The sequence below is a fragment of the Zea mays genome, chromosome 10 (genome assembly GCF_902167145.1).
Source record: "Zea mays cultivar B73 chromosome 10, Zm-B73-REFERENCE-NAM-5.0, whole genome shotgun sequence".
Taxonomy (NCBI): Eukaryota; Viridiplantae; Streptophyta; class Magnoliopsida; order Poales; family Poaceae; genus Zea; species Zea mays.
Window position 1 is genome coordinate 88,877,579 of NC_050105.1, and position 22,204 is coordinate 88,899,782.

Consider the following 22,204-nt stretch of genomic DNA (forward strand, 5'->3'; position numbering starts at 1 on the left):
GCAATATAGGGATGGTTAATGCTAATGTCCTCCACTGTATGGACGAAGAAATAGCTGAAACTAGCTAGGCGTCCTGTGTTGTTTTTCTCCGTTAGTACACTACACTGGGGTCTCTTTGGCAATAATGTTTCTCAAAATGATAGTTTTATAATATTATACTTAGCAATTATCATGACAATGCTCTAATTTTGAAAGCTCTAAAAATACCATGGCTTTAAGAAATATTGTTTGGATACAATTATAAACTATAGTATTAGGCAAAGCTAGTCATACCATAAAAACTTTTAGTTGGAGTGGAGTTTCTAATACTCCAAAAATATCATGGTATCTATAATATCATGGTTTTGATAACAGCAAACACAGTTGATTTGTTCCTTGTGGTTCGGATTGATAATGAGTGGTTGCTAACGGGTAGCGTCTTGGGTTGAGTTGTGGACTAACCGAGGCATGAGTTATGTGTTGTGCAACCATGCCTGTCGACTTATGGTGTGTAGATGCGGAGCACAGTAACTGCGGTCGACAACGAAGATGAAGGTCATGCAGGTTCATGTCGATGGTCCGGGGACGGTGAAGGACGAGAGCTGAGACTTAACTGAGGGAACAAAGTCGTTGGGTGACTAGCCGACGATCTACAAGCATTTTGTCCGGCTCTAGATGGAAGCGGTCTATAAGGTTTAGGATATAGAAAGTGACATATTCCTATTATCGTGACGACTCGGTCGATTATGTGTTCACATTGATTTTAGACGGTTTTTACTAAAGTGGTTCTCATAAAAACAACCTGAAAACATGAACGTTTGGTGGTTTACGGTGGTTAGAATCATCAAAAAAGCTAAAACAAACACGACCATTAGCTCTTCTGCCTTCAGGGTTTCTGTTGTAATGCGAGTGAGAATATAAGGACCAAGGTTCACCAAAACGTTCAGCTAACCGGGCTAGCCGGCTGGCAAGCCGGTAATCAGTCCCGGCCAATAAGGCTAACCGACTGGTTTCACATTTTGAATTTGTGAAATTTTATAAAATTTAAAACATTTTGATGACAATTTTTTATAAATACTATGGATTATGCCAGAGCATTCCCCATCCTCCTCCCCGCCTCGTTCGCCCAAAAACGTCGCTCGTCCGCCGCCGGAGCACGCGGAGCCGGCCTCTTGCGTCGGCTGGCCGGTCGACTCGGCCAGAAAGCCACTGGTAAACTATTCTCCCCCGCTAAATATGTAAGCCACACAGTTTTACCGATTAATTGCCGATTTAGTCTAATAAATCGGGCGGCTAGCCACCGGCTTACATAGTCGTCTCGGCCCGGATGAGCCACAGGCTAATCGGGTGGCTTTGTCGGCTTACCGAGCGCATGGCCCCGCCCGATTCATCAGCTAGAGAGGTTGATAAGTCGACTTGCCTAGTAGGGGATAGGATTAAAGAGATTTTTCCCCTTTTGGCTTCAAATACTTTGAAATCAACATCGCTACTTGTTATGTAGGCTAATAATATTTGTAATAATAGTTGTTGTTGCTATTTTTAGGGATGTTGGATCGGATCAATCCAGTATGGAAACACGAGGACAACATATATCCCGGATTCAAGTGCAAGTACTGCAAGAAATAGTGGAAGGGGGTGGTGCTACACGTTTCAAACAACACCTTTCATCGCGTGGGGGGAATGTCCCAAGGTTGTCGCAACGTTCCGCCAGACACTACCGATTACTTTCGGCAGGAGCTTGACAAGGTCCATGATAAAAGAAAAGCAAGAGTAGCGGAAGAGGCACGAAAGTTTCAAATGGTGGTTCACATCGTGGTGCCGATGATGATGATGAGTTACAAGCCGCAATGCGTGCATCGAGAGAGGAAGAGCTTAGGAGGCGTGCTCGCGTGTGCTCGCCATTTGAGCTTAGGAGGCGCTTCTACAATATACCTTGGGGGCATTTGGATCCATTGATTTTGAAGGAATTGGAATTTACTTAATAAAGTATTAGAATGGAATTCAATTCCAAGGATCCAAACGGAACGTTAGTGAAATCTCAATATGAAAGTTTGTTCCAAGGTCGTTCGAGCGAGTACAAAAAGTACATGAAGGTGATACAAAAAAGGATGACAAATCTTACAAATCAGACCTACGTAAATGGTGGTAAGTATTATAGTTAGCACAACTTCTTTAAATGTTCCTATCATGAATCAATACTAACTACATGTCACACAATTACTGCTTTGAACCCTTGGACACACTATGTGTATCGCACTAGTGTTTTAGTGATGAGCGATCTTCGGTATGCATTCGAATATATGACTAATGTGGGTACATCAGCTCAAGCACTTGTGGAGGTTGATTTCTACGAAAGAAAGCAAGGGGAGTTTGGTAGACCTTTAGCTGAAAAATGGCGTACGATCACAACACTTCGCCTCGTAAATAATTCTGCGTTGTCACAAGTACATTAAGGCTTTTGTACGTCATGTGAATGTGCTACTTTTTGCAGCATAATGGTGGCCCGTGTTTGGTTCAGAGTTCAGACACTCCGACGTTACAAAAGCTTTCTTTGAGATTGGTTTCACAGTGTTGTTCCTCTAGTGGTTGTGGACGCAATTGGAGCACGTTTGCTTTGGTGCACACAAAGGTGAGGAATCGGCTGTCGCATCAGAAGCTCCATAATCTTGTGTATGTGAACTACAACCTGAGGCTATGCCTAAAGGATGTAACTGGGTTCACAATTGTGCAAGGGGAGGATGATCCATTTTCATAGTTGATGGACTTGTCCTTATATGACACCAACAATCCAATCCGTCAGTGGATGGAAATGGGTTGCTCAAACACTGATCCAGTGCTAGATGAGGAGGACACTGAGAGTGACACACCATTACCATCAAGCATCGTGGCTAAAGGCACTCCAAAAGAAAATTTGCCAAAAGAAAATTTGGTTAAGTGGACAAAGAAGAATGTGGGGGACACTTATGTTGGTAAGAGAAAGGCGCGGTTCGTGTTACGAAAAAACAAGCAAGAAAGGAAAGATAGCGGTGGCTAGCGATGATGAGACCGATAGTGGTGATAAAATTCCACAATACCAAGAGTCTGCCGGTAGCAGTTCGGTGACGTCTTCCGATGATGCTGGTGGTGGTGCTGGCTGTAGCGATGTTGGTGCTACTGGTGGTGGTAATGGTGGTGGTAATGGTGGTGCTGGTAGGTCTCAGATAGCTCCGACACATTTCACAAGTACCATTACATTTAATTCTCAATAAATTAGTGATTGACACCTAACCATGTTTTCATAAATATGTACGACAGTCCTAGAACGCATACGCTACACAAGACCAAGATAACGGCGCACCTGAGGAGCGTAGGACTACTCACACAGGGATCGAACACCAAGGCCTACAACAAGCATATTGGACCCCCGATTCTAGCAATGAAAGACAAGGCTCGTCTTCACCCCTACTTTCGTATGTCAATTATCCGGTTGGTGAGGTGACACAACAACCAATGAGGTGGGTGTATGAATGGGAGGACACTGAGTACTACCAATTGTTGGCGGAGCCGTGGAGTACGACTTCTGCGTGGACGAGTCAGACCTGGGTAGAGTACAAGGCACAATTGATGCGTGATCAAGGTATTATGTTTCTATCAACAGAGGAGTACAATATGGCACAAGCATAACATCAGTGGAATGCGCTCCCGTGGGAACGATCTTCGACGGAGGAGCAACTGTGAACTATAAAACATGTATCTGTATCTTCGATGTTGGTTGTGAACTATGAAACGATGGCATGTAAGGTATTTGAACTGCTAAATGTTGTTATTGGACTTGTTGATAATGTTTGGTGGTGATCTTTTGTTCAAATTAGGAGGCCTCAATGTGCTTTATTTGCAAAAAAATTACACATGGCTCGGTTTCCGTTTATATGCCACCGGTTTATCAGGGCAGAAGTCGATTAATCAGACTTATCGGACGATTTATCGGTTTCGAACTGTTTTGAATTAAAAAAACTAAACGATTTTGATTTCGGCCGATTTTTACCGGTTTGTCACGATAAACCGGCTATCGGTCCCGGTCGGTTTTCACCCATTAAGGCTTTTATTTGAGTTCTCTAGTATTGACCTTAATCCACGTGTGTTAAGATAGATTGTAGCGTAAATTAGTTTAAATTTCAACTCAACTCATCTCAATACATAAAGCCCAACCGGTTTGGTGAACCCTGGTAGGGACTAGGGAGTAGGGACATAAGAAATAATCTTGCCTCTAGTACGGCCTCGTGCATAGGAAGAAATAGATTTTTTGGGGGTCCCTCGTAATATAAAGATATCCTCCGGGGTGTGCAACACGCGCCCGCCCAATCACGAACCACCCACAAACCTACCTCCGCCGCTGTGGGGACTGACGCACGGGCCAGGCCCACGCTCGGGTGACACATTCGTACGTCGACGCATCAATGCGCCCGCCGGGTCGTCCGAGTGAGTAGCTTCAAGAAAGACAGGCACAGGACAGGGGGACTGGACGTAGTAGTACGTGGACGATGCCAATCCCAGTGTTTGTGTTTGTCGCCTAGACGCCTCAAGGCCCTCTTTCCCCCTCTCCGCCTTGACTCACTCACTTGGCCACTCTTCTTCCTCCTCATCAAACCGCTCTCCAGCACTTGTTCGGAAGAAAAAGAAGGTAGAACACGCTAACAAGACAACAAGGTGAGTAGTTTCTTGCTCCAACCGCCTTACCTGCCGTTGACTCGCTTGCTGCCTCGGCTCATGGGGCGCTACCTGTAGGATCATGGGGCGCGGGCGCGGCCACCTCCTGCTGCCGGCAGCAGCCGCCTGCCTGTGGGCGCTGTCGTGCGCGCTGCTGCTGCACGCGTCCCCTCACGGCGCTGGCGCCGGCGCCGGCGGCCTGCTGAGGGTCGGGCTCAGCAGGCGCGGCGGCGGGCTCGACCAGCGCGCGCTGGCGGCGGCCAAGGCCGCGAGGCAGCAGGAGGCAAGCCGTCTCGGGGCCTCCGGCGGCGGCGACGTCCCTCTCGTCGACTACCTCAACACCCAGTACTACGGGGTCGTCGGCATCGGCACGCCGCCGCAGAACTTCACCGTCATCTTCGACACCGGCAGCTCCAACCTCTGGGTCCCCTCCTCCAGATGCTACTTCTCGGTCCGGTTCCCTTCCTTCCTTGCTTGCTTTTCCTTCTCTCTCTCTGGCTCTCTGCCTGGCGCTTACTAGTCCTTCACTCCTTCCACTGAATTTATTTATTGTATATTTTGTTCGACTGCGCGCATGCAGATTGCCTGCTACCTGCACCACAGATACAAGTCGGCCAAGTCTAGCACGTACAAGGCGGACGGTACGGTATACATTTCTGGCCACGCCTCATCACCGTCTTCTCATCTTTCTCCTCTTCTTGGGTTTTCGGATAGTCCAAAGCGCATCTCTTTCTTGCTCAATTCGTCCAGGCGAGACCTGCAAGATCACCTACGGCTCCGGCTCGATCGCCGGGTTCTTCAGCGACGACGACGTGCTGGTCGGGGACCTGACCGTCAAAAACCAGGTCAAAATCTAACACCTCCTGCCTGCCTTCAGTGTCGTTGACACATATCTCTGCTCCGACGCTCTCAAATTAAACCAACCCACACATTGCAGAAGTTCATCGAGACAACGCGCGAAAGCAGCATAACGTTCATAATCGGCAAGTTCGACGGCATCCTCGGTCTCGGATACCCCGAGATCTCCGTCGGCAAGGCTCCTCCGATCTGGTAGGTATCTATCTCATTGCTCTTGCACCCGCCGGCGGGCGGCGGCCGGCCCATCACATGTAGGTTGCCAGGCAGAGCATGCAGGAGCAGGAGCTGCTGGCGGAGGACGTCTTCTCCTTCTGGCTGAACCGGAGCCCGGACGCGGCGGCGGCCGGCGGCGAGCTCGTCTTCGGCGGCGTCGACCCTGCGCACTTCAGCGGGAACCACACCTACGTCCCCGTCTCCCGCAAGGGATACTGGCAGTTCGACATGGGGGACCTTCTCATCGACGGCCACTCCACCGGTTTCTGCGCCAAGGGGTGCGCTGCCATCGTCGACTCCGGGACTTCCTTGCTCGCTGGCCCAACGGTATGTCGTTCTCTGTCTCCACTCTCCGTCCATACCGATGATCCTCCTCCTCAAGTTTCTCTGTACTTGTACTTTGGATGAAGTTCTCTAACAGACAGCAGACATGTCTGATGTTTCTTGCAGGCCATAATTGCCCAGGTGAACGAAGCGATCGGGGCAGACGGGATCATCAGCACGGAGTGCAAGGAAGTTGTGAGCCAGTACGGAGAGATGATCCTCGACATGCTCATCGCACAGGTCTGCTAGCGCTAGCTAGCTAGAGTTTCTGCGTTTCATACCTCTGTTTAGCTAGCTCTGAACTCCAGTTAATCTGCCCTTGACACTGCATGCAGACGGATCCACAGAGGGTGTGCAGCCAGGTTGGTCTGTGCGTGTTCGATGGCGCTCGATCTGTCAGGTGAGAGGCCCTGTTTTGCTTGGCACAGCAAGCATGTTCTTCTTCTTCCCATGCTGGTGGTAAACTATCATCGGATCACGCGAAAATTTCCTGCAGCGAGGGGATTGAATCTGTCGTCGGGAAAGAAAACCTGGGCTCAGATGTCATGTGCTCGGCCTGTCAGATGGCTGTCGTGTGGATAGAGAACCAGCTCCGCGAAAACAAGACCAAGGAGCTCATACTGCAGTACGCTAACCAGGTAACCAAACTAACGATTTACTCTGCATCTTTTTTTTCTTCTTCTTCTTTGGCCAATTTCTTGGATCGTATCTGTTGTATATATATAATAACCGGTGACAGGATTCTGCCTGTGTTCTTGCATGCACCAGCTGTGTGAGCGTCTGCCGAGCCCCAACGGAGAGTCAACAGTCAGCTGCCAGGAGATCTCCAAGATGCCCAGCCTTGCGTTCACCATCGCAAACAAGACCTTCACCCTAACACCCCAGCAGGTGCTTTCTTGTAGCCCATGGATCATTTCTTGCACACAGCGCCGCCTCACACGTTACCAAAACCAAACATGTATGTGTTCCATTCCATCCAGTACATTGTGAAGCTGGAGCAAGGAGGCCAAACCGTCTGCATCAGTGGGTTCATGGCGTATGACGTGCCACCGCCGCGTGGTCCTCTCTGGTATGTATGGGACATGGCATTGCTTTGCTTTGCCACCCCTGATATTTGTCTTCTTCCCCATCTAGCTCAGTCTGAGAGCCTGCGTATGAAACAATTGAAGGATTCTTGGGGACGTCTTCATGGGAGCTTACCACACGGTGTTCGACTTCGGCAACGACAGGATTGGCTTCGCGGAATCTGCATGAGTGTGGAGAGCACTCTCATCTTTATAAAGACGATACCCTATGTATTAGGGATGTGTAGTTTACTGTCTATCCACTACATGCCAACAGTACGCTGCAAATAAATCGGTGGCCAAAATTGCTGAAACCAGAAACGTGAACAGTACTGCTTTCTTTGTTTCTGGAGAAGAGCAAATGGATGCTTCAAGACATGCATGTCCGATGTGTATTGAGAAATAGAGCGACGAGTGCTGCTCGATCGTCTTGAAATTTGTTTGTTCATGGTAGCACAGCTTATCACTTATAAAATAATTTGTGGATCGCCTTTTATAGGACCAAATTAGATCATGAGAGGAGGGTGAATGAGAGTCAATATTTTTTAATCGAAAACGATCTTGGGTTCAATCCTAACTAACATCGAGAACTCTCTAAGAACAAAAAAAAAAAGACCAACACTAGGCCTATTTTGGGAACCCCAATTTTCTATGGAATTTTCATTTTTCTAAGGGAAATTAGTTCATTTTCCCTTGGGAAAATAGAAATCCCTTGGAAAAATGTAGTTCCCAAATTAGTGTGGCAGCTGTGGATCTCATCAGCAGTAAAATGATGCAATATATGCTTAAAATGATGCAATAAACACAGCGGAATAATTAAACCCCACAACGAAAAACACACCAGCACTTTAGTGTGGCAGCTGGCAGCTGTGGATCTGATCAGCAGATTAGAGAGCGCAAAACCTAACAAAAATAAATAAAGCCCAAATAGAGCACACTTGGGTGTCTAGAACTACTATAGCACCCAAATAGTGATGTGGATCCTCAAACATCAAAATTTTACTATTAATAGGTCTTCGACCATTTTCCTTACAACTTGTACATGATGTAGCCTTGACAATGGGCACTCCATCACTCTGTACTCCAACACAGTCTTGTTACTCTCAGCGCATGCACTAGGAGGAAAGCATGTCATTAGTCACTCATGAACCCCATGTGAGGCCGTGGACCTAGACCTAGACGGGGACACCATCTAGCTATTTTATACTTATTTTGATTAACTAGTATAGGCAAACCATATATATATACACACACTAGCAAGTAAACGCCTTAATCTAAAATGACGAATAAAATAAAAAATCCACCATTATTACCAATCTAAAAAATAAAAAAATCTATTTTTAAACCATGAAATAAGCTATACTAACAATGAAAGGTGGATACTTATTTTGATCAACTACTATATGAGCTTTCTTCTTCTATATGTGTAAACTATCAAGTAAAACTAAGGTTAAATGACGTATAAGTCAAAATAAAATCACTATTATTCCAAATAAAAATCACAAATTTCTCTATTTCTAAACCATGAAGTGAATTATACAAAAGCAATAAAACATGATAGGATAAAGTTCCTAACCTTTATAATCCTACAATGGGTAAAAGAATGGACTCTTTACAATTCGTCCACAAATGAACTCCTTCCATTAGTAAGAACACAGAGCTTCAAATAGCTCGATTGGTCTAAGGGGATATATAGGTGGACATAGTCCTGATTGGTCGCTTAATCTGAGACTAAATGCCACCTTTTAGTCTCAGTTGGAGCCATCAAACATGGCTAAAGGTCTCTTCTAGGCTAGCTTTGCGGCACTAGACTTGGACCCATGACCAAATGAGTGGTCTCGGTTCTCAATTAGGCCTTGTTCGTTTGTGTCGGATTGCACACAGAATCGTTTTAGCTAATCAAAGTTTATATAAATTAGAGAAGCAATCTGGTTAGGAATCGTTCCGACCCGCCAATCCGTAAGAACCGAACGGAGCCTTACTGGGTGGGTAATTTGGACCAAAATGTAAGGGTTCAAGTTATTTTTTATAATGGTGGCATTTTGGCAGTTTAGATTCAAACTTTAGAGGTTGTTTAAAAACTATCCTTTATAATAATGACCAAGGTGGATAATTTAGATGTGAATTTATTATATGGGGTTACCTTATCTAGTTTTGGTAATGTAGATGTAGGTAACTTTTTATATAGAGAAATATACGACTATTATCAGAGATGATGGCTAGTCTATATATCAAATTAGAGATTAGTTGTTTTTTATTATTGTAAAATTTTCTATTATTTATGTTTTTATCTAGTTACTGATGATGATTATTAGAGTGATATAAAAAATACTGATTGTTCTAATTAAGATACATTAGTTTGTCTTATGAGGATTATTGGAATATCTAATTAATAAATAATATTAAGATTATTTTGCTTATGGATATACTAGCATATATATTGTGAAACGTGTCGAGAGTGCCGATTCCCCGACTAACTGCAGAAGAAATTAAAGTACAGATATGGCGTACGTGAAAATTCAAATTGCCTTTATAAAAGCTCAATTATAATCCATTTACAACTCTCTACAACGTAGTAAGTATATAAGAGGGCTCTATGGTATACATTAAGCGTACAAATTAAAGCCGATGTGTGTATACGGATTTATGCACAGATGGCGGTGCATGAGAGCTTTGGTTCCAATGTCATTGCCTGCTGTCATTAAGCCTTTGCAAAAGCGCATGCAATGCAGTCTCACGTGCTCCGGCAGCCGCAGCCGTGGCGGGCCCAGTGCCGGCGCTACCGTTACCACCATCTCCGGAGGCGTCAGCGGCGCCGCTTAGGTGAGGAGCTTGTGGCTCAGCGCCTCCGGCTCCGGCCATGATCGTCGAGAGCGCGGCCGCCAGCGCCGTGGTAAAGTTGGGGTCGCTGGCGATCGCGGCCGTCATGGTGTCCAGTGCCGACCGGTTCCTTCCGTCCAAACCCAGCAGCGTCGCGCCGGCCGGTGGGTGTGGGGCTGGCACCGGCGCCGCCGCCAGCCTGTGCCCACCAGCACCAGGGAAGCCGTACGGCATCGGGAACGGCATGGCCGGGACGGGCGGCGTGGGCAGACGGTGCTGGAGCAGGCCCGCGGCCGGCGGCGGCGGCGAGTGCGTGAGGTCGAGGGTGATCGTCGGGAACGGCGCGGAGGCGGAGAGCGTGGCGGCCGACGCGTAGGGGTGGTACTGGGCGAAGAGCGGCGCCGCGACGTGGTGGCCGGCGAAGAGCGCGCCCGCGTCGCGGCTGACGGCCGGGCCGGAGAGGAGCATGGCGGCCGCGGCTGAGGTGGTCTTGGCCATCGCGGCGGCCTGCGGCGGCAGCTGGTGGCTGTGGGTGCCCTCGTACGTGGTGATCAGCACCGCCTTGTCCTCCGCGCACCGTTGCACCTGCACAGTACACGCATTATTTATGTTTATTTCTTGCATGCATGCATCTCGACCATGCATGGCATGTCTAGAAGCCAAACACGTATATATAGCAGTAGCAGCACATTATTAAAATTGAAGTCGTTAAAGGCAAAAACACGTAGCGAGTTAAGTTTGAGCAATACTCCTATATATTTTTAGATGGATTGATAGTCCGTCTGGTGAGATGTCATAGTCAGCTTCATCTATTTGTAAATGTTCATCTGGAAGACGTACGTGCAGGGTGCAGGTAAGTCAAGAGATAGCTGGGCATTTTAGGGTCAAATAAATCAACAGTAGCGTATGCAATCGTGCAGCCTGCAATGCTAGCTAGCCACAACATATGTTCACATGAACTCAAATGTGATCTCTATCATAGGATAATTAATGTCGTCATAGTTGCTTGCAAAAGTATATTCAAATGTACTTGCGTCCAGAGGGTTTATCAAACGACGACCATGGCATATATATATAATATATATACACGCCATGCGATCATTTGCTTATTTAGCTCTACTAAAGTGCATACAGCATGTAGCATTATTCCTTGACGATGGACCAGCTATTAGTACCATCGTCAGTAGTCGTCCTTGAATAGATACTACTCTAATAACAATTCTGGATTATTTATTTAAGGCTGGTGTTTTTTACTTAGCACTTGGCATGCACATCATGTTCTAGCTTAAAAAAATAAATAAAAACCATTTTCATATGTTCAATCTATTAAATAAATATACACATGGAATATTAATTTAATAAATTATTAATCACATGAAGTACACACACACACACACACACATATATATATATATATATATATATATATATATATATATATATATATATATATATATATATATATAATATACCTGTTTTCTGACTGGGCATCCTGTGGCCATTGTGCAGCGATAGTAAGCTCTGGGGCATGGGTTACCCTTGGCCATCTTCTGCCCATACTTCCTCCACTGGCATCCATCGCTGATCTACACACGTACATACCCCAAAACAAGATCCTTTAGAACTAACTTTAATTTGAGCACACATAAGAACAAGTATATATGCATGGACTTTATTCTTCTTTCGATTTGATATTATATTGTATTCTACAGTACACTAACTATTTGGAAACAGCAGCTAGCAACATGAATTTGCATCCGACGCGCGTTCATTAATTACGTACCATTGGGGCCTCGGACCGTGCGCGCACGGACACCCTTGCCCTCCGCAGAGGCGCCTCCGCCGGCGCCGGCGCCCGGTTATCGGCGTTCTCGCCGCGCTCAGGCGTCCCCGTCCCATCGTTCGGGCCCGCTTCGCCGCCGCTTCCGCTTCCACCTTCTGAGTCGCCCCCCCGTTCACCGCTGAACGCCGCTCCTGCTGCCATCGCCGGAGCCGGAGGCGGAGGGACGCGGCCGGCGGGGTCCATGAACTGCACTCCCGACGTCGGTAGCATCGGCTTCGCTGCGCCGCTGGCCTGCATCGATCGTATATATCACTTGTCATGAACTACTCTCGTTCTCATTTTTGCATGCTTGGCACTGGCAGCACCACGACGAAAAAATCGCGTGGGTGATCGAAGAGTGTGAAAGCGAGCACTGCTAATTAACCTAAGGACCGGAACGGAAATGCCTGCTAGCTGCATGGCGTGTGAGCTAGGAGCAATGTAATGTTGACATGAATGAACATGCTAACTACCGTTAAGTAAGTGAGGCTTTGCTGTCAAGCTTATTAGTTCGATCGTGTTTACACGTACGGCCGGCCAAGCTGCTTCTGATGGCGAGATCTACTACGTACATACTACATATATATGCATCTATTTTATCTTCTATTTATATACTTGAACCCAATAATATCAAAAGGACGAAATGACTCTTCTATATATATCTGTGTTTTTCTATTTCCCAAAACACACCTTAATTAGTACTCTCTATGTTAGCTACATATGAACTAATAAGCTTGCATCTATATATACAAGCTTGAATAACTTTTCAAGATATATTTGGGTTCTATATAGATACATATTTTTACTTTGCTTATATATATAAAAAGGCCTGCAGGGGTGCATTAATGCTTATTAGTAGTGGAGCACAAGGATCTGAAAGGAAAGGAGGAGCTTGCATTTCAATTCAATACAGTGAACACTGTAGCGCTAGTGGTCACGGAAATTAAGTGAGGTGCCCATCTGAACCACTGGCCATCTGAACCTCCGTAGCTGTTTAATTTGTTCACACAAATGATTTGGGAAATGCTGGGCATGCATGCATGCATGCAATGGGTCTAGCTTGAGGAAATTCTATTGCAGTGTGCATATTTTCTACAACTTCGTCAATCATTAGTTGCTGTAATCTCGCTACATATGCAGTCCTTGGTTACACACACATACATACATATAAAGTTATTGATTGAATATATATATCACTAGAACATGACCTAATATATTTGAGGAATCAGTACACGACTTAAACTGAGGAATCAAATGGATCCGATAAAAAAGGCATATATGAGTCAAATAGCTAGGTAGGGGTGTCTGAATGCTAATAACCAGAATAAAATGTAACAACGCTCGTCGAATTTGGCATCCTGTGTATCTATAACCACTAGACTCTTTACCCTCTAAATCTTAGATCACTTTAGCTAACTGATCTTCATACTTCAAATAATAGAAAGTCTAAACGTTGTTTAAAGATTAGACCAACCGCACAAAAACATTTAAATCATACGATTAGTGTTCTAAAGTTTTAGTCTTTAACTTGAGCTACCAATAAACTCTTCATCAACCACCAAATTTTAGAGTAGAAAGTACAAACAGCCGCAAAAGGTTTACAAACAGAGAGATATGCTACCAATAAACTCTTCATCATTCACGAGGTGCTTTGTTTTCCCCCTTGATCACATATAAAATAGTAACAGAGAGATATGCTGGAGATCTTTAGACCGTATCTTTTTTTTCTTTGATGACAAGGCAGGTACAACGTTGACTAGGCGCAGGCTCCAATTAAGACGCGCCATTTTTTTCTTTTCAACGAACTTAATTTGGGCACGAATCAAGGCATACCTGGTGGTGGTGGTGCTGGGCCGCCTGGGCTTGGATGAGCTGGTGGTAGAGCGCGCCGTAGCTCCGGGTCAGCTCCTCCAGCATCCGCCGCAGCTGCCGGTTCTCCTCGCCGGCCTGCCGCAGCTCCCCCTCCACCGCCGCCACGTCCATCTATATACTCCGATCGGATCCAATATTACCATGAGCTACGAGACGATAAACGTAATGTTCTGGTGTGGAAGCTGGGAATGAATGGACATGCAAGCAGACACCCAGCCCTCTTCTTACCTCTGTATCGTCGTCACGACCACTGGCCGCCGTCCCCTCGCCGCCGTCGCCCGCTGCCGGCCTGGTCAGCAGGTCCAGTGCAGTCTGTGCCGGCACGGAACATGAAAGTGAGAGAGAAATAAATTTCGTATCATGGCTATCTTAATCTTAATTATATTGCAAGCACAGACATCACGAATGGATCTCGAGCTCGCGATCTCGCTCGATCTCGACGGGGAGACTTACGTTGACCGTGGTGTTACGGCAGCCACGAGCTACTGCTCCTGCGGGCTCTCGACCGCCATCTTCCCCGCCGTCGTCCTCGTCGGTGATGCGGCGAGACACGGCACCGCCGGCGGCGGCCGAGAAGAAGTCCACCTCCTTGATCTCGCTCCTGCGCCCGCCGCCGCCGCCGTGGCCGGCCCCGGAAGTCGCCTGCTGGTCCCCGTGCTCCGCAAAGACCGTCATCTCCTCTTCCTCCTTGATCCCTCGCTGCTGCTGCTGCTGCTGGTGTTTCGGCACCAAGTCCATGGATGGGTAGGCTGGAGCGAGGAGGTATCAAATCAAGCCGGGTAATGGCGAGGAAGACACGGCTATATACAGCTTGTGACGACCGGTGCCGTACTAGCTAGAGAGAGAGAGAGAGAGAGAGAGAGAGATGTCCAACTATGCAAGCTACTACTAGTACTGCAGAAAGAAGAAAAACCGAATGAAGAAGCGGCCGGAAACGTGAAACGGAAAGACTTGGACTTGCACATAGGAACGAGACGGCAGGAAGGGAAAGGGTTGGACCAATGGCACAGGGACGAACTGGTGGGCCAGCCCGCGTGGCGTCAGCGTGATAGGTGGCTGAGGCTGGACACGACGCGCTGCCCTGCCCCACGTGTCGCTGCGCGTGGGCCGGGTCAACCCAGTCAACGGATGCTGCGTTTTGCGACTCGAGGAGTGGCGGAGAATTACTATAATAACATCTCTCTCACCAATTATTTTACCATTATATAAAATTACTATTGTTACCGGTTGGGTTTCTTTACAATTTTTTTTGTTCTATGGGAAAATGGAAGAGGAGAGCCGAAGAGGTTACAAATTTCATTCCTCTCCGACAAATGATACGAAACATCAATTCTTTTATATATATATGTCGACACTCATCTTTTTTTAGTTACACGGGTTTAAGTCTTAAACACGAATGCTGGTGTTTTCTTGGACTAATTTTTATTCTAGGATCTAATAAGTATGTAACGCCGCGCTATTCTTTTAATTGTAGGTGTAGGTGGTGTGTGGTCGTTGACAGCGAATCGGATAAGGTGTGCCTATACGTATACGTGTTTGTGTGTGAGTTGTACATGGATTTGGAAAAGATCGTATGTAGTTCATCACACCAAGACAAAACGGAGGTGGACTTGTATATAGTCACACACACAGTAACACACACATTATACACTACTACTTAGATGTCTGTGCCATTGTTGCTACGGTTTCTATATATATCACGTAGTTAGATCTTGTATTATATTATACTTGAACATATCTATACTACTATATTAAAAACTTAATATGGTCACCACGGCTTCACCTTCCGTGCTAACATTCTGGACCCACCAACCACACCGCGCAAAAAAAGTGCAAAGCGAGCACTCAAACCCACGCCCACTGCTTCAGAAAGTTTAGTCGTCTAACCACCAGACCATATTTATCTTAGTGTTTAGAAATAAACAATATATCTCAATATTATTTATATGACACTCCATCCATTCCGGTATATAAGATGTAACCACCTCTTATTCCAAGACCAAAAAATATATTTAATTCTCTCTATACCACTGGATCGATAAGTATGTATAAAAAAAGCACGCCTTATATTGTGGGACAAGAATAAAAAGTGGTTACGCCTTATATTATAGGACGGATGGAGTATATAATAATCGTAGCAAAGCACATACAACTGGCTAGTATATAGAATATGAAGCAATAAAAATATATGTGTTGTATTGGTCAGATGTATGGGCGTGAATGTGGAGCCAACAACGACGAAGGTTCGAACCTCTGCTTGCGTACATTTTTATGCGAGGAGCTGAGAACCTTTCCGTCGGTTGAGTTTGATCAGGCTGACGGGGGCACCGCACAATTACTCAAAGAGTGGAGCAAAATGTTATTTTCAGGAACAACAGAACTGCAATTGCACATGGCCATGGATAGAGATGTTCATAAAACATGAGATTAATATGACCAATCTAATAATTTAATATAGATATGCATAGAATTCGAAGCTATTTTTTAGTCATTCTTATCAAGAATATTATAAAGTACTATAAAAAATTGTATAATTATTGGTGTGCATTACTTTCTTCCTACAATTAAAAAGGTAAAAACACATCGGAATCTATATCCGATTTTTATATTAATTATTTTAAAAGATATAGAACGGATTTAAGGTTTAGTTTTTATAAATATTAATAAACTCAATGCTAAAAGTAAGAATATAAATTTATATAGTAAATTCTATATATTATTTGTTCACAATCGAAAAAAATAAAAAAGTCAACATTCATCCGGATCCATCCTACCTCTAGCTTTGGAGGTCACAAGTTAAGCAGCTGAATTTCGGACAGGAGACACACGGTCCTTGCCCAGCGACGACGAAACCATTTTGCATGCGCCAAAATCTCATGAAGCGGGTGGTCTGCGCTGGAACGGGGCAGGAATTGATGGAGTGTTTAATTTGAAAAATCACTATATCTAAAATAAGATGGTGTATCATGAATTATTCCTTAAATTTGGTGAAATGAGTCTATTCCTTATATTAGTATTAAACTAATTATGAGAAATTAGATCATGATAAATTAACTCATTTCATTACATAAATCAAACAAAAAAATAAGGAGTAAGAACATGTTAGACTAACTCATTCATCAAACCAAACGGCCTATAAAACTAGGCGATGCAAACGCCAACTATTTTCGTCTCCGAGTCAATTCATGCATGGCGCAGAAAAGAAAAAGTTCAGCCCACGACTACAGAAAAATCAAGGCTGGGCGATTTCTTTTGAGAAAAAAAAAAGAGGAACAAGAACAAGTGTGGCGCTGTGTCTCGCTTCTGCGCTTGGACGATCTCCCTGAGTGAATCGGACATTCTTCTTTTTGCCCATTAATTGTAGATATTAATCTCTGACAATGCTAACTACGTACAAAGATAAAGGAAGAAAAATTTGGTCTTGAAGGCCTTTTGCCTTAAAGCCAAGCTACCGAGAGAAAATTTTGCTTTGTCTTGGACCTTTTGCCTTTTTTGGTCTTAAAGGCCTGATGAATCCCTCATTTTGCCTTAATTTTCTTTCCCAATTGTACTCTGGTTCTTTTCTCTCTATTAATATATTTGCTTGGTAGATGCACTGTCACTAATTTTCGAAAAATAAAAGAAAGAGAAAACACAATGAGGGGGAGATGCAAGATAGCCGGCCACTGGGAATCGATGGCCTGATTAACAAGCTGGTCAATGCCCACCGTCAGCTAGTTGACAATGTGCATTATCCAAGAGAGCAATGACCTCTCCCACTTTGACTTGTAACACGAAAAATTCTGCTGGCGAGATAGCTTATTCCTACAAGCTACTCAAATGCCGTCGTGGTCGATGGTAACCATATACAAAAATGCCTAAGATTAACGAATGAATGAACGGTAGCTTGCACATTCTTCATCCTCGCACGCTGACAATTTATCCATGTCGATGTTGTTGCTTAGTTGTCTGCTACTCCCTCCGTCCACAGATGTTTGTCCTTCTCACTTTTCGAAGAGTAAGCCATTTTTAACTTTGGTCATATATATATATATATATATATATATATATATATATATATATATATATATATATATATATATATATATATATATATATATATATATAAGAAAACATTAATATTTTTCCACGTCATCACAAATCTGGTGTGGTATTTCTTGCAGGCCGTCTATATCATCTTATTACACTTGCTCTTAGCGTTGTGTACATTACATGATGTAAGTTAAAATGATGATTTTTTATCAAGGTAATTAAATAGACAAACCCAAATGCATCAATATGATAAGGAAAAAAGACATAAATTTATAGCAAATTTTCTTGTAGATATAGTTTCTTATTTGACACTAATAAGTTCCTAATTCATCTTTAACCCTGGAAATATAAACTGCCATATTTAACACTTGATGTAAATTTGTGAAAGTTCCCTTTGCCCGGGAACAGGATCTGGATGTCGCCTAGAGGGGGGTGAATAGGCGAATAAAAAATTATCACTTTAAAACTTTAGTTCTTACTCTACTCAAAGACCAGACCGCAGTGGAATGAAAGATCCTTCGAGTAGGTTGCAGCGGAATAGAAGATCCTGTCTCAAAATGCCCTGCACTTCAAATATAACTTGTACCACAGATAAGTGTTGAAGTGCAGATATAAAAAGTGAGTAAGACAGAGAGTCAGCACACAATACAGAGCGAAGCACACAGACGCAAGAATTTATCCCGAGGTTCGGCCAAGCCTGAAATGCTTGCCTAGTCCTCGTTGGAGTTAGCCACACCTGGGCTTGGAGTCTATTTCAACTCCTTCCTCCGTTTGCTCAGATCTGTCACTATGACAGATAGAGCCTTCCACTATGTTGAGTTGGGTTACAACAAAGCCGCGGCTGCTTACAATCTTCTTGACAGCACTCCGGCAGAGTAACAATGCGCTCAAGACTTTGCTCTAGCTCTTTGCAGCACCTCTCCACTCTCTAAAGGCTTATAACTTTTCCTTCACACAAACTAGAGAGATTTACACGAGAGTGAGAGAGAGAATCGATCCGAGTGATGTATACAATTGTTGGCTACACTTGTGTTCGTGTTGGAGGCGCCTAGGAGTCCCTTTTATAGACCCAAGGGGCCTAGGAGTCGTTGGAATTCATTTTGGAAGGCAATATTTGCTTTCTATCGGGTGGCGCACCGGACAGTCCGGTGCACCACCGGACAGGTCCTGTAGCATGTCCGGTGCGTGATCTCCTTCCAAAACGGGCTCAGCTGACCGTTGGAGCAACGGTCGTCTTGGCTCACCGGACACTGTCCGGTGCACACCGGACAGTCCGGTGTGCCAACTATCCGTTGGCTCAGGCCACACGTCGCCCGCTGATCGCGCTGCCAACCGTTGGCGCAGTCGACCGTTGGCTCACCGGACAGTCCGGTGCACCACCGGACAGTCCGGTGAATTATAGTCGTACACCGCCAAACTTCTCCCGAGAGCGACCTGTTCACCGGAGTTCAGCCTGGCGCACCGGACAGTCCGGTGAGCCAGACTGAGCAGAGTTTTGGCTGTACGAAGTCAAGACTTTTTGCAATTCTTTTCTCGCTGTTTCTAGCACTTAGACAGAATATGTTAGTACTAAAAAACAATTCACTAAGTCTAGAAACACACCTTGTTCTTGTTTTGCACTCCTTTAGCATTTGGCATGATTGAGATTGATGTTGGACTCATAAACCATCAAGTCAACTTGACTTGATCTAGATTGACATTTCTGAGCTCCAACATCCTGCAAAGGTCACATAGAATATCTCCAAACATAGGAACAACCCAAACTAAAGATCAAGGTGCACTTAGCTCTTTTGGGATGCTTCCAGTTCTGATTTTGACATTGGTTCTCCTTCCAGTGACCTTGTTCACTTTTTGAGTTTGGTCTTGAGCCTTATGACTTACACCACATAATTGTAGATGTTACCTCATTGGTTGTAAGTCATGTCCTTATGTAGTGTTCCTTGATGCACCGTAACTTTTCTTAACTCGATCAACCTTGATTCCGCAAGTCTTCTTCTTCACCCCTGTCCTTGGGTTCCTGGTCTCCTTGACTTTCTCCCATGCACTCGGTACCTCGAAACTCTTCTTGCTTTCATCCTTGGCTTGATCGGTTGTCTCTGAGTTATGCACATCGAGTCACACTTAAGCAATGTCCATCCTCCTTGTGATGTCCATTATCTATAAATAATTCAGTCTTTGGACCATCACACTTGTTCAATTGTGTTGAACCATATTAGTTTTACATAAAGCACCTGTTCAACACTTAGCACACTTGTTAGTCTTTTAATTGAGTTATCATCCAAACACCAAAACCCACAAGAGAGCTTTCAATCTCCCCTTTTTTGGTGATTGATGGCAACACAATTAAAGCTTACATAAGAGTGAAATTTAAAGCACAAGTTTTGAATTCTAAGTTTATAGAATGCTCCCCCTAAATATGTGCTTACATTTAAAATCTTAACTTTGGCCTTATATGCCAAATTGCACATACTTAGGCTAATTCGAAGCATTACTACACCTTAGCACCTGTGGGATGCATTGTCGATAATTAAACACATGCACATAATGAGAGTTAAACACCAATCAATTGAGTGAATATTCCAATGGAATATCAACCTACCACTATTCACAATTAGGATACCACTTTAAAACAATTTTAAAGCACCATAACCACATGAATACCTATTACATGATAAACAAAGTAGCTACTAATTGATTAATATCAATAGAAGCACTAATTTAGCATTATCATCATATAATACAACAAGAAGCATATGATAAGAATTATCAATACAACACATTCCTTCCTTAAGATCAAAGGAACTCAAGGAAACCTAAGCTTTAATGCACAAATTCTCCCCCTTTGACATCAAACGCCAAAACCACATTCAAGCAAGAACATAGGATGATGTTGTAGCATCCCAAAAATTCAAATTTTGAAATTTTCTCAAACTCGCCCTAAATTCAAAATGAATTTCAAATTTCATTTCAAAATGTTTGTTTGCGAGTTGATATCAACAAATAAATTATAGTGGTCTATATTCTCTCTAAAATCCTCCTCAAAATATCCTACAAATATTTCCCCAGTGATCCCCCTCAAATTCTTTCCAGAAATACTGCTCAGATATTTCCCCAGTAACCCCCCCTTTGATTTCTTTCCAGAAATACTACCCAAATATTCCACCGATGTATCTTCGGATATTTTCCTCTTGAGAAATACCTTCAGAATCATTTTTCAAGACCCTACAAATATTTTCTTCATAACTTTCCTCATGCCCATACATATACGTATGCCTCCGGTGTCATACGGTGAGCTCTACAAGCTAATATCACTTATACAAGACAAATACATGCTAATCTCCCACTAATCCTCTCATCCTACCACTAATCCTCTCATCCCTCCCCCTAATCCCCCACCATGGCTATAAATAGAGGGGCAAGGGCCTCCTCTCATCCCACCCCAAGCCATTTCATGGCAACTCTCTTCCCCCCCCCCCACACACACCCACTCCATGTTCCACACAAGCACACACTAGCACAAGGATCGTTCGATCGTTCTTCGATCGTTCGTCCCCTGTTCTTAGTTTGTTCGTTCGTTCGTCCGATCGTTCGATCGTTCGTCCGATCGTTCATGGTTCGTTCGTCCGATCATTCGATCGTTCGTCCGTTCGTTCATCCAAATAATCTTTTTCCTATCGTTATGCTGCCGAAATTTCGATCGTTCGTTCGTTCGATCATTCGATCGTTCATCGTTCGTTCATAGTTCCTATTCATCGTTCATCGTTCGTTCATAGTCCCTATTCATCATTCTTCCAGATAATCTTTGTCCTGCCGTTATGCTGCCGAAATTCCGATCGTTCGTTCGTCCGATCATCCGATCGTTTGTCCGTTCGTTCATAGTTCATATTCATCGTTCGTTCATAGTTCCTATTCATCGTTCATCGTTCGTTCATACGAACTATTCACCATCACTATTCATCCTTACTATTCACCAACACTATTCACCATCGTTACTATTCATTATTACTATTCATCATCGTTACTATTCATCATCGTTACTACTCATCGATGATATCTATGGTAACTTTTTCGTCGTCACTATTCATCGTTACTATTCACCGATTAGCCGATCACCCCAAATTTCAACTACTCCTACATCATGTTGTCCAGTCCACCTAAGACCAGCCAGACCCATATTCCAGTCATACGAACTCCGGTGACTATGATTTTTCTTCCAGTAGGGAACTTCCCATCTGGTCACCCATCCCAGGTTTCTCCAAGTTGAGCACGCTTAACTTTGAGAATCCTTCGAACCAGGCTCCCAAACTCAGATTCCAATAATTCTCGTTTCTAAATTCTTATCAAACTATTCCCTATCCAACCATGCCATCCCTTAAGCCTGGTCCATATTCTAGAAAAACTCCCAAAATACTCTTGTCCTATATTCTGCCTATACCTCTCATGTTCATACTAAGTCAGACGATTCATTCGTCACTATTCTCACCAACAGTGAACTTCACTGTGCTACACCACATACACTCAACTATAAATACAC

At 44.3% G+C, this 22,204-nt stretch overlaps 2 protein-coding genes across 4 annotated transcripts; one reads left to right on the plus strand and one right to left on the minus strand.

The window, feature by feature from the left end:
• The first annotated feature begins 4,315 nt into the window (after positions 1 to 4,315).
• LOC100280169 (Aspartic proteinase A1) lies at positions 4,316 to 7,615 on the plus strand. Of its 3 annotated transcripts, none has more exons than XR_002265447.2 (12): positions 4,316 to 4,665; positions 4,744 to 5,116; positions 5,246 to 5,306; positions 5,416 to 5,510; positions 5,603 to 5,715; positions 5,787 to 6,063; positions 6,187 to 6,300; positions 6,396 to 6,460; positions 6,557 to 6,698; positions 6,800 to 6,948; positions 7,041 to 7,129; positions 7,230 to 7,615. XR_002265447.2 is itself a non-coding variant. In XM_008663609.3 (12 exons), exons 2-12 carry the CDS (start codon positions 4,748 to 4,750, stop codon positions 7,312 to 7,314), a joined length of 1,530 nt encoding a protein of 509 aa, XP_008661831.1. In that variant the 5' UTR covers positions 4,491 to 4,639; positions 4,744 to 4,747; the 3' UTR covers positions 7,315 to 7,615. The 3 variants fall into 3 exon arrangements, 2 of the variants coding, with proteins under 2 accessions (XP_008661831.1, NP_001347625.1); XM_008663609.3 differs by having other exon boundaries at positions 4,491 to 4,639; positions 6,829 to 6,948; NM_001360696.1 differs by having other exon boundaries at positions 4,599 to 4,665; positions 6,829 to 6,948; positions 7,230 to 7,505.
• A 2,017-nt stretch (positions 7,616 to 9,632) lies between these two features.
• On the minus strand, positions 9,633 to 14,513 carry LOC103641355 (probable WRKY transcription factor 47). Its single transcript, XM_008664711.3, has 6 exons — positions 14,092 to 14,513; positions 13,867 to 13,950; positions 13,600 to 13,749; positions 11,728 to 12,018; positions 11,417 to 11,530; positions 9,633 to 10,529 (listed from the first exon to the last, which is right to left on the minus strand). Exons 1-6 carry the CDS (start codon positions 14,374 to 14,376, stop codon positions 9,810 to 9,812), a joined length of 1,644 nt encoding a protein of 547 aa, XP_008662933.1. The 5' UTR covers positions 14,377 to 14,513; the 3' UTR covers positions 9,633 to 9,809.
• Between the last annotated feature and the right edge of the window lie 7,691 nt (positions 14,514 to 22,204).